This window comes from Molossus molossus, unplaced genomic scaffold (assembly GCF_014108415.1).
Source record: "Molossus molossus isolate mMolMol1 unplaced genomic scaffold, mMolMol1.p scaffold_m16_p_2, whole genome shotgun sequence".
NCBI lineage: Eukaryota > Metazoa > Chordata > Mammalia > Chiroptera > Molossidae > Molossus > Molossus molossus.
The window spans coordinates 94,101,931-94,119,524 of record NW_023425355.1 but is presented as its reverse complement, the minus strand read 5'-3'; the positions used below and the strand labels follow the sequence as shown (position 1 = coordinate 94,119,524).

Here is a 17,594-nt window from a genome sequence, read left to right as displayed (position 1 = left end):
CTTACTCATGCTGTTCAGCTTCCTCAAGATCATGGCTCTGAATTCTTGCTCTGTTAACATGCCTAACTGCTCCATATTGATCTCATCTTCGGAGAAGGTCTCTTGCTCTTTCATTTGGCTTCTTTTTCTGTGTTTCACCATTTTGGCTATCACTGTGGGCTTTGGAGCCTGTCAAGTTTTCCCTTGGGTGTTGGTGTTCTGCTGTTTGTGGCTCCCTCTCCTGTGTTTAGATGAGTGAGGGAGGACCCACGTTAAACACCACTGTCAAGTCTTACTTTCCTGGTTAAAGTTGCTAGCCCAGGAAAGGTACTGTTATCCTCTAGCTTTTTGCCTGGAGGCTGGCAGTCGAGGTTACTTGATGAGTTTTGGGTTGTCAGTTGATTGAAAAACTCCCTCTGGTGCTCAGCACAAGGGGATTTCACAAGGGTGGGGCAGATGGTGGTTGTTAATGAGCCTCAATTAGCTCTTCAGTGGCCCACAGGCAGGGGTTGGATCTCCGAGGGAGGGGCTGCTGCCTCTCCTCAGAGCCCTGGGAAGGAGCAATGTGGCCACTGTCCTGAGTGGCTGCACTCAGCCAAAGCTCTGAGCGCCCCCCAAATCCTGAGTGTCCCGACACAGTTCCAGTCCAGTCTGCCCTCCTTCTGCCTGAGCCCAAGGTGAGTGGCTGTGGCTTTTTTAGCCTCTGTCCCGGCTCTGCGCTTTGGAGCCGCTTGGGAGTGTAACCCGAGGGTGCCACTCCCAGCTAAGGCCGCTGCCGAACTGCCGACCATGGGCTCCCAGCCCCCGTCTCACACCTTTGCAAGCCTATCAGGATGGAGTTAATGTCCCTCGTTATATGGTCCTCGCAAGCTGCTTTTTTGTTGCTTTTTCCCGTCAATTTGTCTGTGTTATAGTTGTAATTCCAGTTTGGTTCTGGGAGACGGTCTGTGTAGCTTCCGTTCACTCTGCCGCCATTTTTTTCTCCTCCATTCATTGTTTAATAACGTGCTATTTAGCATCCATGTGTTCAAATGTTTTTGCATGTTCTTGTTGCAATTTATTTCTAGTTTTATGCCATTGTGATCTGAGTAGATGCTTGATATGATTTCAATCTTTTTGAACTTGTAGAGACTTAGTTTGTGCCTTAACATGTGGTCTATCTTTGAGAATGTCCTATGTGCACTTGAGAAGAATGTGAATTCTGCAGTTTTGTGGTGTAACTCTCTGTAGATATCTATGAAATCCACTTGATCTCATGCTTTATTTAGAGTCTGTGTTTCCTTGTTAATTTTTTGTCTAGAAGATCTATCCAGTGAGGTCAGCAGGGTGTTGAAGTCCCCTGCTATGATTTTATTGCTGTTGATTTCTCCTTTGAAGCCTTCCAGAAGATTTGTAATATACGTTGGTGCTCCTATATTGGGTTCATATATGTTTACCAAGGTTATATCTTCCTGTTAGATAGATCCTTTCAATATTATGTAGTGACCTTCTTTGTCTCTAGTTATGGCCTTCATTTTAAAATCTATTTTATCAGATATGAGTATTGCTGCCCCAGCTTTTTTTACCTTTCCATTTTCTTGGAAGACTTTTTTTCATCCCTTCACTTTCAACCTATGTGAGTCTTTTGTTGTGAGGTGGGTCTCTTGTGAACCCCACTGTCAAGTCTTACTTTCCTGGGTAGATTTGCAAACCCAGGAATGGTTCAGTTATCCTCTAGCTTTTTTTCTGGAGGCTATTAGTCTTGGTTACTTGAAGAGCCTTTCATTCTCAGTTGAATGAAATCTCCCTCAGGTGTTCAGAGTAAGGGGATTTCCTGAGGGTGGTGCAGATGCTGGTTGTTAATGAGCCTCCATTTGCATTTCTTTGGCCCACCTGGGTGGGGTTGAATCTCCAAGGGAGGGGCCACTGCCTCTCTGCAGAGCACTGGGAAAGAATAACATGCCCACCGTTTTGTGTGGTCACAACACAGCAAAAGCTCTGAGCACCCTCCAAATCCTGAATATCCCCACACAGTTGAGTCCAGTCCACCCTCCCTCTGCTGGAGTCCAAACTGTCTGGTTGTGGCTAATTTAGTTCTCTGTCCCAGCCCTCTGCACTGTGGAGCCAGCTTGAGATTTTAACCATGAGGGTGCTCCTCACAGGATTGATTCAGTGTCCCTGCTTATATGGTCCTGGCAAACTGCTTTTCTGTTGCTTTTCCCCAATGATTTGTCTGTATTTTCATTGTGATTCCAATTTGGTCCTGGGAGTTGGTCTGTGTAGCTTCCATTCACTCTGCTGCAATTTTGAACCTCTCAAATAAATGTTCAATTTCTTTCTCTCTCTTTTCTCCTGGCACCCCCATGATGCAAATATTGGTATGCTTGAAGTTGTCCCAGAGGCTCCTTACACTATCCTCATTTATTTTTTGATTATTTTTCCTTCTTGCTGTTCTAATTGGGTATTTTTTATGCTTCCTTATATTCCAAATTGATGGTTTGCCTCTTGGTTTAAGCTACTCTACTATTGAATCCGTGGAAACTATTCTTTATTTCAATTAGTGCATCCTTTATTTCTGACTTGTCCTTTTTGATGCTCTTGAGGTCCTCACTAAGTTCATTGAAATTCTCATTAAGTTCATTGAGTATCCTTATAAGCAGTGTTTTGAACTCTGCATCTGTTAGATTGCTTATCTCCATTTCATTTAGTTCTTCTCCTGGAGTTTTGTTCTGTTCTTTCATTTGGGACATGTTTCTTTGTCTCCTCATTTTGGCTTCCTCCCTGTGTTTGTTTCTATGTATTAGGTAGAGTTGCTATGTCTCCTAGGCTTCCTAGGGTGGCCTGTTGTAGTAGGTGTCCTGTAGGGTTCAGTGGCACAGCCTTCCTGATCACCCTAGCTGGGCCTTTGATGTGCACCCCTCATGTGGCTTGCACACCTTTCTGTTGTAATTGAGTCTTGATTGTTGTTGGCATGTCAATGGGAGAGATTTACTCAGGCTGATCAGCTGTAAGGACTGGCTGTGCCCACTGTCCACTGACTTCTGACTACCTTGAAGAACTAGCTGTGCAGTGGCCTATCACATAAAGCAAGACTTACTTCAGCAGGGCTCTGGTACCCATGAGTTCACTCCTTGATTTTGTCATTTGTGGAGGTGGTTGGGTGGTGGTGCTTTAATACGGTCTGAAGCTGTCCACTGGGTGTGCTGGCTCTGGGACAAGATCAGCCACAGTCTGTGTCCTACCGCGGTGGGGGGCAGCCAGACATAAGCTACAAAGTGATCTGTGGGTGGCTGATTCTTGTGCTGGGCTTGAAGTTGCCCAGGCAGAGCCAAGCTGTGGTCCAAGGCTGGCGGACTTCTAGTGCTGGGCCTGAGGCCACTTAATGAGATGGGGCTCACTGAGGCCAGGTGTTGCTTGTTTGAGAGAATTTAGGAAAATCTGAAGATGGAGCCAAGAAAGGCCAATCCTATGGAAAATCCACTGGAAACTGCTTGGGTGGGCCTGAAAGTTGTGTGGGACAGGGCCTCAGGGAATCACCAGGTCAGAGCAAACAGTATGAGCCAGGTTGCTGGGGTCCCAGATATGGCGGCCATGTGCCAGCCTGGTGGAGAAGGGCTCACCCTAGGAACAATGGCCTCCACCAGAACATCTGTCCCAGAGAAAGCTGCCTCTCCAGCTTTTGACCCTATGCCAAACAACTCAATTCTTCCCCATTTGTCTCTGGTGCCATTCAAGCTGCCTCCCCCATGCTGGAGCCTGGAGGCAATGGGTCCAAGTAAGTCATGCATGGGCCCTTTAAGAGGAACTGCCTGGGGCTCCAGAAGCTTCAGCCTCCCTCAGCCTCAATTCCTGTTGGTTTTCATATCTAGAATTTATGGGGACTTCTCTTCCTGGCACTGGTGGGCCTGGTGTGGGACAGGGACCCCTCTCTCCTCAGGGAGGACTTTCGCAGCTGAGATATTCATCCTGATTTTTATCCTCCACACATGGGTGTGGGACCAGCCTCTGCCCCTCCTACCAGTCTCGATGTGACTTCTTTAATTTTGTAGTTGTAGGACTTCCATTCAACTCGATTTCAGACGGTTCTGAATGATGGTTGTTCAGTAATTTAGTTGTAATTTTGATGTGGTTGTGGGAGGAGGCAAATACCAAGTTCACCTATGCTGCCATCTTGACAGGAAGCTCTGTTTGTTATTTAAAGATTCATGACATATCTGTCTCCTGCAATGCACTGTTTATCAATGAAAATATCTTTCTTGGTTCTATTCTATGCTCAACTTGAATTCTATTTTGCTAATTTTAGTATTGCTACACAATCTTAGTTTATCTTTTCCATGTTATTTCCCCATGTTTTGTTTTTTTTTTATCCTCACCCGAGGACATTTTTCCATTTTTTGTTCAGGTAGAGTGGGAGGGAGAGAGAGGAACAGAGAGAGAGAGAGAAACATCGATGTGAAAGGAACACATCGAGTGGCTGCCACCCGCACAACCGACCAGGGCCGGGGACAAACTGCAACCGAGGTACGTGCCCTTAGCGGGAACCAAACCCGGGTCTCTCAGGACTGCAGGCCGACGCTCTAACCGCTGAACCAAACCGGCCAGGGCTCCCATGTTTTTATTTATTTTATATTAGGACTGACCCATGTAAAGGGCATATAAAGGTGGACAAAAGTAGGTTTACAGTTGTGATACAAATAAATAATACAATAATTAATAAACAATAATACAAGAGTAAATTGTTTCATGTACTCTCAACTGTAATGCTCTTTTTGCCCACCCTTGCATATCTGAGTTTTGTTTTTATATCAATCTCCATCTTTCAATAGGGTATTTTAGCCCTATTTGACACATTTGTGTCACTACTGATATGTTTGTATTTATTCCAGTAATTTTATATTTTTAGAATTATATTTACCATTTTATTTCTTTTGTAAGTAGTTTTATTTATCATATATATTTCCTTTTAGTCGATTGGCTATTATGCATATTCTTTCTATTCTTTACTTTTGGTAGAATATTTACTTTATCAGAATAATAGATGCTTAAAAATACAGAAGGGCTATAAATCCCACTCCCTAGCAGCCTCCATTTTTAAGCATTTCTGCTTTATATTTTTGGTGGTTTTCTCTATATCTCTAAAAAGTTACTTATATGCTAATCTTTTGCTTTTCAACTTTAAACATTATATATTTATTTTGTTTTGTGTTAAATGAGGATTTAGCATTGTGCTTCTTTCCACTCCAGTTGCTTTAGATTTTTATCAGTGTTTTTAGTTCCTCAATTGGCTATCATTAGAATGTTTAAAACATACTAAACACTCACTTTTATATTTTCATGACTGAATATTTCTTGGCTATATAATTTATAAGTTAAGAGTATTAATAACAGTGCTCTTTCCCTTTTTCTTGCCTCTAATTCTTCCATTTCTCAACTGCTTCCAGCCATACCTTTACTTATATAAAACTAAAGTTGAAGACATGTACTTTTGTACCATATTGTTAAATAATTCCTTCCCTTGTATATATATTTTTCTAAACTTTAAAACTTTTTAAAACAGCATTGATACTATTTTAGTATGTATTTCTTATTGTAAATATATGAGTATACTGCAAAACTATGTGATACTCTGTGATTACTCTTTTGTCTACAGTTCCAGTGATTTTACTATGAAGGTCAAATGGAGTATACTTCCTTATTCTCTACTAGTAGTTCAAAATCATGTTAAATTTTAGTTTGTTTTATAGTAGGGCCATGCTTATTTGTAACTTTGTGTTTGTATTCCTGAAGAAAGACTTTCTTTTATTTTATTAAAAGAAATGTATGCCTCTTCACCATATACCTTAGGTCTTCTAGCTTCTTAAGCATTCCATTTATTGCTTGATATCCAGTCTTTTTGTCTTCTTAAACACATTCTTGTAGTTCACCAGCTTATTGTTCTAATTTGGGTTATATGCTTTCTAAGCCAGCTACAAAGCTGCCATCTTTGAACTTTTTCCTTTGGATTTGTATGTTAGTGCCATTACCTCTCTTATTTTGTACATTATTATTTTTTATTTCTTTTGTTTTTCTCTCGAGTATATCTTCAAGTAACTTCTGACTACATTAGTACCTAGAGGGTAAACATGAGTCCTTTGGTATCATGTGATGTATAGATAGGCTGATTATAAATAGTTTTCCATCTACTGTTTTCTAATAATCATTGTTGCTGATGATAATTCTAATTCCAGCTTGATTTACATTACTTTATGGGAGAAGAGCATAGTAACATAATTCTGGGGAAATATTGAATGTGAACCTTGAAATTTAGAGACATGCACAAACATAGTTACTGGTGACTTGCTTTTTACCTGGAGAATTCTGTAGGCGGTACTGCCCATACTAGCAGACAAGAAGAGAGGGTAAGAGTGGGGCAGTCTGCCCTTCTGCTGTTTGGCATGGCAAGGATGCATGAGTTTTCTCTGTAACAAGTGAACAATGTTAAAAGTAGCTCACTTGATTTCTTTATAAAGATACTCTGCCTGAGAAGGCAGCCTGGCAGAATGAGAAAATACTAGGAATAATAGGTTCTTGGATATATCACTGGAGGCAAGAAGAGCTGAATTAAGCATGTCTTATGTCAAGGAACTATACAGTGCCGAGGCCCCATAATGACTCCAAAATGTACATGTGTCCTAAGAAAAGATGAATGTTGGGGCACCTGCCATACAGAAACCACTGGTTACCAAATAGTGTTTTCAAAGAGAGAGAGTACTCAATATATATATATACATATATATATATATTAAGAGAGAATACTTAAACAGTAGGATCTATTAAGCAAAAGTCTATGGCCCTTTCCTCTAATACTTGTCTACCCTCACTCTCAGATACTGGAAGAAGGAAGAAAAAAGGCTGAGAAATAGTTAAAGAACATACCACACTATTATTTCATTAGGTACCCTAACCATAGGTCAAGCTTAATCTAATATGGATGAGGGAGAGCTTAGAATAGATATAAAGTGGAAATTTTTATTTAGACTGGATCTTCCAGTATTAAGTACACCCAAAAGTGAGTTTTAATTACTAAAATCAAACATTTCTTTTTTTATTTTTATTTTGTTTATCTTTATTGTTGAATGTATTACAGATGTTCCTCATTTTTCCCCCATTGACCCCCTCCTCCCCACTTCCGCCCCCCTCGCGCCTTTTCCCACACTATTGTCTGTGTCCCTTGGTTATGCATATAAGTTCTTAGGTTTATTTCTTCCCACCCCCCAACCCCTTTCCCTTTGAGGTTTGTCAGTCTAGCAATGAATTTGTACTTCTTAATCCCGTCACCTTTTCCACCCATTCCCCCAAGTCCCCCTCCCATCTGGCAACCAGCAAAATGTTCTCTGTATCTATGAGAATGTTTCTGTTCTGCCTGTTTATTTTGTTTGTAGATTCCATTGTCGATAGATATGTATTCTTTGCCATTTTGTTTGTTCATATAGTTTATCTTTTTCTTCAAAAAGACCCTTCATCATTTCATATAATAATGGTTTGGTGGTGATGAACTCCTTTAACTTTTTCTTGTCTGGGAAAATCTTTATATGGCCATCGATTCTAAATGACAGCTTTGCAGAATAGAGTAATCTTGGTTGTAGGTTCTTGCTTTTCATCACTCTGAATATTTCTTGCCACTCCCTTCTGGCCTGCAAAGTTTCTTTTGAGAAATCAGCTGACAGCCTTATGGGAACTTCCTTGTAGGTAACTAACTGCTTTTCTCCTGCTGCTTTTAAGATTCTCTCTTTGTCTTGAACTTTTGCATTTTGATGATGATGTGTCTTGGTGTGGGCCTCTTGGGGTTCATCTAGTTTGGGACTCTCTGTCCTTCCTGGACTTGTATGTGTGTTTCCTTCACCAAGTTAGGAAAGTTTTCTGCCATTATTGTTTCAAACAGGTTTTCAATTTCCTGTTGTCTCTCTTCTCCTTCTGGCACCCCAAAGATGTGAATGTTGGCACACTTGAAGTTGTCCCAGAGGCTCCTTACACTATCCTAATTTTGTTGGATTCTTTTTTCTTTTTGCTGTTCTGATTGGGAGTTTTTTTGTTTTGTTTTTTTGCTTCCTTATATTCCATATCAATGGTTTGTTCCTTGGGTTTACAAACTCTATTATTGAAGCTGTGTAAATTATTCTTTATTTCAGTTAATACCTCCTTCATTTCTGACTGTGCATCCATAATTTCTGACTGGTCCTTTTTTATGCTCTTGAGGCCCTCCCTAAGTTTACTGAGGTTCTCACTAAGTTCATTGAGCATCCTTATAAGCAGTATTTTGAACTCAGCATCTGTTAGGTTGCATATCTCCATTTTGCTTAGTTTTTTTCTTGGGGTTTTATTCTGTTCTTTCATTTGGGACCTTTTTCTTTGTCTCCTCATTTTGGCTGCCTCCCTGTGTTTGTTTCTATGTATTACTTAACGAGAGGTATGGGGCTAGCTGAGACCAGATGCTGCTTGTTTGAAAGAATTTAGGAAAAACCTGAAGCAGGATCCAAGACAGGCCAATTTTATGGTGAAGCAACTGGCAACAGCTTGGGTGGGCCTGAAAGTTGGGTCGGGCGGGGCCTCAGGGAATCACCAGGGCGAGGCTACCAGTGTGAGCCAGGTTGCTGGAGTCCCAGATATGGCTGCTGTCTGCCACCTCAGGAAAGGCTCACCAAAGGAACAAAGGCCCCTGACAGCATGTTTGTCCTGGAGAAATCCCCCTCTCCAGCCCTCGCTCCAGTGCCAAACAGCTCAGTTCTTCTCTGTATGTCTCTGGTGCCCCTTGAGCTGCCTCCCCTCCAAGCTTAGAGGGAGTGAGTTCGATAAGTCCATGCACAGGCCCTTTAAGGAGCTGCCTGGGGCTCCAACCGTGTCATGTTCCCTGAGCCTCAGTTACCACTGGTTTTTCCAGCCAGAAGTTATGGGGAGTTCTCTTCCTGGCACTGGAACTCTGAGCGGGGCATCTGGTGTGGGACAGGGACCCCTCAGTCCTCAGGGAGGACCTTCCCAGCCGAGGTATCCTTCTGATTTTTATCTGCCACATGTGCGTGTGCGACCAGCCTGTTGCGCCTCTGCCCCTCTTACTAGTCTTGATGTGGCTACTGCTTTAATTTTGTAGTTGTAGGATTTCCATTCAGCTTGATTTCAGGTGGTTTTTAATGATGGTTTTTCTGTAGTTTAGTTGTAACTTTGATGTGGTTGTTAGAGGATGCAATACCGCGTTTTTCTAAAATCAAACATTTCTTATCCTGAAGACCCATTAGCATGAGATCAGGTGTCAATTCTTATTCCTGTTCCTCACAGGGGTCAGATACCACATCTCTTGTTACCATATGTGAGTTAAAACTTCAGTGCACAGTCCTTTGGCATATATTCAGGCCTGAAACTCTCATGGTCAACTGGGTTATCAGCTGTAGCTTACCACTCTGACTTTGATGTCTCTCTTTATTTTAGCACTTGAGGTTTTTTTGTCTGTTTGTTTGTTTTTTGCTTCTGCATACATTTTCAGCTATGTATTTAAAATGTATAAAATTATTATCCCTTCCACTCTCTAAAATGTATAAAAATTATTATCTATTATTTCTCTATATTTGTAATAGTAAATAGACCTGCTGATTTCAATTCGAATTAACGTACTAGCAAAAATCTCCTGGGCTCATTTTTATTGTAAAAGATTGTAGGGATTTTAAACTTATAATAGGTGCAAATTTAGTTTCCACATATTGAGAAATGTTATATGTACATATAGATTTGTAGAGCCCTTGCAACAGCAACATGATTACCAATATGTGGCTTATTATACTCTAATCAAGTTATTTTGGGATTTGGATGTGGGTAGGTGTGAAACATCTGAAAGATATGCCAATTCTGCCAGGAGAGATATTCAAATATAAATGGACAGTGACTGTAGAAGATGGGCCAACTAAATCAGATCCTCGGTGCCTGACTCGATATTACTCAAGCTTCGTAAATCAAGAGAGAGATCTAGCTTCAGGACTTATTGGCCCTCTTCTCATCTGCTACAAAGAATCTGTAGATCAAAGGGGAAACCAGGTGAGTTCTTCTCTTTCTAAGTGCTGGATTTGAAGCTAAAAATGGAATTATGACATATATGAACTTCCACATATTTTCTATACTCTATCAGTGTATATCTCCCAGTAGCATGTGATATTGAGCAATAAAAGAAGTAAGTTTGGTGTCTCACATCTGTTAATTGATTTTGAGTTTGGTGTAATAATCTTGCCTGCTGGATGGATAGGAGACCTGGGCCCTATGTTATTTCTATAATACTCATACCCAGTCTAAAATTCCACTCTCTGTAGGTGATCTTGCTTATTTTAACATGCTCAATTATCACTCATTTTTAATTTTTTTCTTTATTGATTTTTTTTTTTTCAAATACAGTCAAGTTTTTTATTAGATCAAAATCAGGCAGTACTTTTTTCAGATTTAGTGTCTGTGAGATAGCAACTTCTTTTCTTTTTTTTTATTGACTATCAACTATATATATATATTTTTTTTATTTATTTTTTTTGTTACAGATATTTCACCTTTTATTTACCCCATTGGCACCCCCCTCCCCACCCCACCCCCACCCTGTCCCCGGCTTACTTGTCCATGTTCATTGGTCTTGCATACATGCATATAAGTTCTGTGGTTTATCTCTTCCCACCCCCCCCACCCCCTCTTCTGAGGGATATCAGTCTGTGTCCTACTTCCATGTTTCTGGGTCTACCGTATTCCTCAGACTGTTATGTTCATTATATTCCGTATATAAGTGAGATCATGTGGTATTTGTCTTTTTCTGCTTGGCTTATTTCACTTAGGATAATACTTTCCAGGTCCCTCCATGTCGTCTCAAAGGATAAGAGATCTTTCTTTCTTACCGCTGCATAGTACTCCATTGTGTATATGTACCACAGCTTTTTTATCCATTCGTCTACTGATGGACACATGTTCTTTATTGATTTTTGGGAGAGAGGAAGGGAGAGGGAGAGGGAGATAGAAACATCGATGAGAGAGAACATCAATTGGCCATCTCCTGAATGCTCCCCACTGGGGATTTGGCCCACAACCTGGGGATGTGCCCTGACCAGGAATTGAACTAGTGACTCTTGGTGGACGGGTCGATGCTCAACCAATGAGCCAAAATAGCCAGGCCATTATCACTTATTTTTAGATGCCGCACAAATCTTATTACAGCCTAGACTTCTCTAGAGTTCAATAAATATTTGTTGAGCAAAATACAATGATAGATATATTTCAGAATATGACTACAATTTGGACCACTTCTGCTACTTGAAAAAATAAAGTTAAATTCTCTGATGAAGAAAACCTTACTTCTTCACAAAAACTCATTGCCATATTACTGAGGCTTGACTACATGTCCATTTAGTTATTTATGATACATAAGATTTCTATTTGATGGCTAATAATGAAAAACATTTTATATAGAGCAAATAGATATATTGAATAGAATGTAAATTTCACAAATTTAACATAAAAAATGACAGTCAATAAAAATTACCCACTGGTACTTATGCTCATATCCCTCTAAATCTCTTTTCCCTAGGATGGTTGATACATAGGATTTCTACTAGTCTGAAAACATTTCATTGGTTTAGAGACTAAAGCACATGAATTTTAATGTAGGAAAAACATGTGGTATATAAACCCAGAGAGGCATACATTTGCCCAAGTACCTGTCTTGACAAATTTTTCCCAATTATAGTTTTTTTCACTGTTTTTTTTTTAAAAGGACTAAAATGTATTTATATATACTTTAATCTTCTCCCCTAAGCATTTTAGTTTCTGTAGTGATAGGTTAGGCAAAATGAAATTGATACATATTAGTGAGGTTTACACACTAAATCTTAGAAGATTCAGTTAGCAAGTGACTAACATACTTACTGTTCATAGTACCCACTCCCATTTCAAACCTCTGGTACTTACCATAATAGTGACCCTATGGAGAAATGGAATTGAACCAAGGGATTATAGATATATCATATGCATGCTATCACTTCTACTGTAGACTGCAAACTCCTACCTGACAATAGTAGTAGTATTTCCTTCTTTCAATGCATGTAATTAACAGATGATGTCAGACAAGAGAAATGTCATCCTGTTTTCTGTATTTGATGAGAATCGAAGCTGGTACCTCACAGAGAATATGCAGCGCTTCCTCCCCAATGCAGATGGGATGCATCCCCAGGATCCAGACTTCCAAGTTTCCAACATCATGCACAGTAAGTAAAGCAGAACCTGAGTCTAACAGGTAATAGATACAGAGAAATTGAAGCCAGCAAATTGATGTCCATATCATGGATTGATTTATATGCCATGTGAGAGTCATAGTTCCTTAAAAATTGTTACATATGAACATATACAATTTTATATAGATTCATATTATCATAAAACACATTTTTTCTTTTAGAATGCATCATATATTCAGAGAACTTTATTTTTAAAGGATAAATCAAATAAGACAGCTTTCATTCTGACTGTGCTGGTAGTTACACACATATCTATGCTGAAACTCCTAGAACTGTACACCAAGTAAGAATCAAAAATTAAATATATAAAGCAAAAAAGATGGCAATGGGCAGGACCAGAGTGTGGGTCAATGTGTAAGAGTGTGAGAAAGTATGAGAGAGAGAACATGAGTGAATGTGAACATGGACAACCAACCTTGAGCAGTGCAGAGACATGGGGCAAAAGGTTCCTGTGCTGTGGACGGAAAGCAGCCAGCTACCATGGTAAGCAGCACATCAGCAAACTTTCCCTTGCTGGTGGCCGGGAGGCCCCACCATTTTAGAGGATCCTGGGTCTTCCCTGGGAGGAGGAAATGGGGAGCGGTTGGGGCTGAGCGACCTGAGTCCACTAGAGTGCCCTGTAAACTCAGCTGTGTTGGCACAGTCAGCACATAGTAGGTGCCTGCAGCAATAGCAGAAACCAGCCAGTCAGAGCCCCACCCCCAATAGCAGTAGCTGGCTCGCCTAGGCTCCAGGCCCATGGAAGTGCAGGGGTCAGCCCAGGCTCCAGGTCTGCCCAGGCTCCAGGGCTGGAGTGGTGTGGCGGCCTGCCCATGCCCCAGGCATGCCCAGGCTCGCGTCCTGGGGCAGAACATCAGCCTGCCCAAGAATCAGGCCTGCAGCAGCACAGCAGCCCACCCAGGCTCATGGGGACACTAGCACCAGCTTGGGAGTTCAGCACCTTCTCCCACAGCAACAGTGACTGGATGGAGTAGAGTCCCATCCCCAACAGGCATTAGCAGTTCAGAATAGCAGCTGAAACCATCCCCAGCAGCATCAGAAAAGTCTGATCAGGAGCAGTGCCCCAGCCCAAGCAGCAAGGCTACGGCAGTTGAGACCTACCCCTGACAACTGCAGAGGCAGAATTGAAGTGGAGCCCCTCTGCCCAGCAGCAGCAAAATCCCAAGTGTGGAGCATCCTCAGCCCCCAACAGCAGTAAAGGATTGGGACCTGAGAGGCTGAGAGTACCCCCTGGCAGCAGTAGCAATGCAAACCGGGAGCTGACACTTGCCCCCAGCAGTGACTGATCAGAAGCTGAACTCCACCAGGCAGCAGGGTTCCCCAACAGCACACCAGCAGGACCCACACACCCCTGAAGCATACCAGAAGAACCCACAAACCCCAGCAGGGCACCAGTGGAACCCACGCACCCCAGTAGGGTACCAGAGGGACCCATGAAGCCCAGCAGCATGCCAATGGAACCCACAGACCTCAACAGTGTACTAGTAGAACCCCATGCACCCCAAAAACATACCAGCGGGTCCCACACACCCTAGCAGAGCACCAGAGGGACTCGTGCACCCCAGGAATCAGCAGCACATATCGGCAGCTAAAACCCATTCCCAGCAGCATTAGCAGAAGCTGATCAAGAGCAGTGCCCCAGCCCAAGCAGCAGAGAGTCTCATGGAGCCAAGAACTGCACGACAGACCAATTGCAGCCACCAGGTGTCAACCCTCCAGGACCCACAGCAGACAAGAGGAGACATACACCAAAAGGGGCTGGGAGGCACAGCAACCTTAGTTGATACAGATTGACCTTCCTACACATTCAAACAACCCTCACCAGGCTTAGAAGTACCAGATTTCTAAAATGGTGAGAGAAAGACTTCCGGTCAAGATGGCGGCGTAGGTAAACGTGGCATTCTGTCCTCCCACAACCACATCCAAGTTACAACAAAACTACAGAACAACCAGACCTCAAAACCACCTGAAATCAAGCTGAATGGAAGTCCTACAACTATGGAATTAAAGAAGCTTCATTGAGACTGGTAGGAGGGGCGGCGGCGCGACGGGCTGGTCCCACACCCACGTGTGGCAGATCAAAATCAGGAGGACACCTCAGCTGGGAAGGTCCTTCCTGAGGACTGAGGGTTCCCGTCCCAAACCAGGTGCCCTACTCAGGGTTCCAGTGCCAGGAAGACAAGTCCCCATAACTTCTGGCTGGAAAAACCAGCGGGAACTGAGGCTCAGGGAAGCTGACGTGGCTGGAGCCCCAGGAAGCTCCTTAAAGGGCCCGCACACGGACTTGTCAGACTCTCTCCCTCTAAGCTTGTAGGGGAGGCAGTTCGAGGGGCGCCAGAGACACACAGGGAAGAACTGAGCTGTTTGGCACTCGAGCGAGGGCTGGAGAGGGGGCTTTCTCCGGGACAAACATGCTGTCAGGCCTTTGTTCCTTTCATGAGCCCTTCCCTGGGGCGGCAGACAGTCACCATAACTGGGACTCCAGCAACCTGGCTCACACTGGTAGCCCCACCCTGGTGACTCCCTGAGGCCCTGCCCCACACCCGCCCCACCCAACTTTCAGGCCCACCCAAGCTGTTGGCACTTGCTTAACCATAGGATTGGCCTGACTTGGATCCTGCTTCAGATTTTCCTAATTTTTTTTTTCCTCAACCGAGGACATTTTTGCATTTTGAGTTCAGACAGAGCGGGAGGGAGAAAGAGGAAGAGAGAGAGAGAGAAACATCGATGCGAAGGGACACATCGAGTGGTTGCCACCCGCACGACCAACCAGGGCCGGGGACAAACTGCAACCGAGGTACGTGCCCTTAGCGAGAACCGAACCCGGGTCTCTCTGTACCGCAGGCAGACGCTCTAACCTCTGAGCCAAACCGGCCAGGGCTCCTAAATTTTTTTAAACGAGCAGCATCGGGTCTCAGCTAGCCCCATACCGCTCGTGAAGTAATACACAGAAACAAACACAGGGAGGCAGCCAAAATGAGGCGACAAAGAAACAGGTCCCAAATGAAAGAACAGAACAAAACCCCAAGAAAAGAACTAAGCAAAATGGAGATAAGCAACCTAACAGATGCTGAGTTCAAAATACTGCTTATAAGGATGCTCAATGAACTCAGTGAGGGCCTCAAGAGCATAAAAAAGGACAAGTCAGAAATGATCGATGCACAGTTAGAAACGAAGGAGGCTTTAACTGAAAAAAAGAATAATTTACGCAGCTTCAATAATAGAGTACGTAAATCCAAGGAGCAAACCATCGATTTGGAATATAAGGAAGCAAAAAACGCCGAATCAGAACAGCAAAAAGAAAAAAGAATCCAAAAAAATGAGGATAGTGTAAGGAGCCTGTGGGAGACCCTCAAGTGTGCCGACATTCACATCTTGGGGGTGCCGGAAGGAGAAGAGAGAGAACAAGAAATTGAAAACCTGTTTGAAACAATAATGGCAGAAAACTTTCCTAACTTGGTCAAGGAAACAGACATACAAGTCCAGGAAGCACAGAGAGTCCCAAATAAGATGAACCCCAAGAGGCCCACCTAAAGACACATCATCATCAAAATGCAAAAGGTTCAAGACAAAGAGAGAATCTTAAAAGCAGCAAGAGAAAGGCAGCTAGTTACCTACGAAGGAGTTCCCATAAGGCTGTCAGCTGATTTCTCAAAAGAAACTTTGCAGGCCAGAAGGGAGTGGCAAGAAATATTCAGAGTGATGGAAAGCAAGAACCTACAACCAAGATTACTCTATCCTGCGAAGCTGTCATTTAGAATCGATGGCCATATAAAGACTTTCCCAGACAAGAAAAAGTTAAAGGAGTTCATCACCACCAAACCGTTATTATATGAAACGATGAAGGGTCTTTTTGAAGAAAAAGATAAACTATATGAACAAACAAAATGGCAAAGAATACATATCTATCAACAATGGAATCTACAAACAAAATAAACAGGCAGAACAGAAACATTCTCAAAGATACAGAGAACATTTTGTTGGTTGCCAGATGGGAGGGGGGTTGGGGGAATGGGTGAAAAAGGTGAAGGGATTAAGAAGTACAAATTCATTGCTAGACTGACAAACCTCAAAGGGAAAGGGGCTGGGGGTGGGTGGGAAGAAATAAACCAAAAACTTATATGCATAACCAATGGACACAGAGAATAGTGTGGGAAAAGGTGGGAGGGAGGTGGGAGTGGGGAGGAGGGGGACAATGGGGGAAAAATGTGGAACATCTGTAATAAATTCTACATTCAACAATAAAGATTTAAATAAATAAATAAAATGGTGAGAGATTCTGAAAATGGCGGCGGAGTGAACGGAGCTGCACAGACCATCTCCCAGAACCAAACTGGAATTACAACTATAACACAGACAAATCGACGGGAAAAACCAACAGAAAAGCAGCTTGCGAGGACCATATAACGAAGGACACTGACTCCATCCCGGTAGGTTTGCGAAGGTGCGAGACGGGGGCTGGGAGCCCACGGTCGGCAGCTCGGCAGAGGCCTTAGCTGGGAGCAGCACCCTCGGGTCACACTCCCAGGCGGCTCCACAGCGCAGAGCCTGGACAGAGGCTAAAACAGCCACAGCCACTCACCTTGGGCTCCGGCAGAGGGAGGGTGGACTGGACTGGAACTGTGTCAAGACACTCAGGGTTTGGAGGGCGCTCAGAGCTTTGGCAGAGTGCAGCCACTCAGGACGGTGGCCATATTGCTCCTTCCCAGGGCTCTGAGAGAAGCAGCAGCCCCTCCCTCGGAGATCCAACCCCACCCTGTGGGCCATTGAAGTGCTAATTGAGGCTCACTAAAGACCAGCACCTGCCCCACCCTCCTGAAAGCCCCTTGGCTGAGCACCAGAGGGAGTTTTTCAATCAACTGACAACCCAAAACTCATCAAGTAACCTAGACTGCTAGACTCCAGGCAAAAACCTAGAGGATAACAGTACCTTTCCTGGGCTGGCAACTTTAACCAGGAAAGTAAGACTTGACAGTGGTGTTCAACGTGGGACCTCCCTCGCTCATCTAAACACAGGAGAGGGAGCCACAAACAGCAGAACAACAACACCCACAGGGAGAACTTGACAGGCTCCAAAGCCCACAGTAATAGCCAAAATGGTGAAACACAGAAACAGAAGCCAAATGAAACAGCAAGAGACCTCCACCGAAGATGAGATCAATGTGGAGCAATTAGGCATGTTAACAGAGCTAGAATTCAGAGCCATGATCTTGAGGAAGCTGAACAACATGAGTAAGGACATAGACACACTGAAAATAAGCCAATTGGAAATTAAAAACCAACAAGAAGAGATAAAAAATGACATATCAGAAATGAAAAACACATTGGAAGGTTTAAAAAGCAGAGTAGAGGAAG

At 43.1% G+C, this 17,594-nt stretch overlaps 1 protein-coding gene across 1 annotated transcript in view; it reads left to right on the top strand.

Annotated features, from left to right (window-relative positions):
* Nucleotides 1-17,594, top strand: part of F8 (coagulation factor VIII) — a 272,819-nt gene that overhangs the window by 144,955 nt on the left and 110,270 nt on the right. The window contains exons 11-12 of the mRNA XM_036270458.1: nucleotides 9,803-10,017; nucleotides 12,062-12,212. Of these exons, the coding sequence (XP_036126351.1) occupies nucleotides 9,803-10,017; nucleotides 12,062-12,212 (366 nt within the window). The remainder of the gene's footprint in view (nucleotides 1-9,802; nucleotides 10,018-12,061; nucleotides 12,213-17,594) is intronic.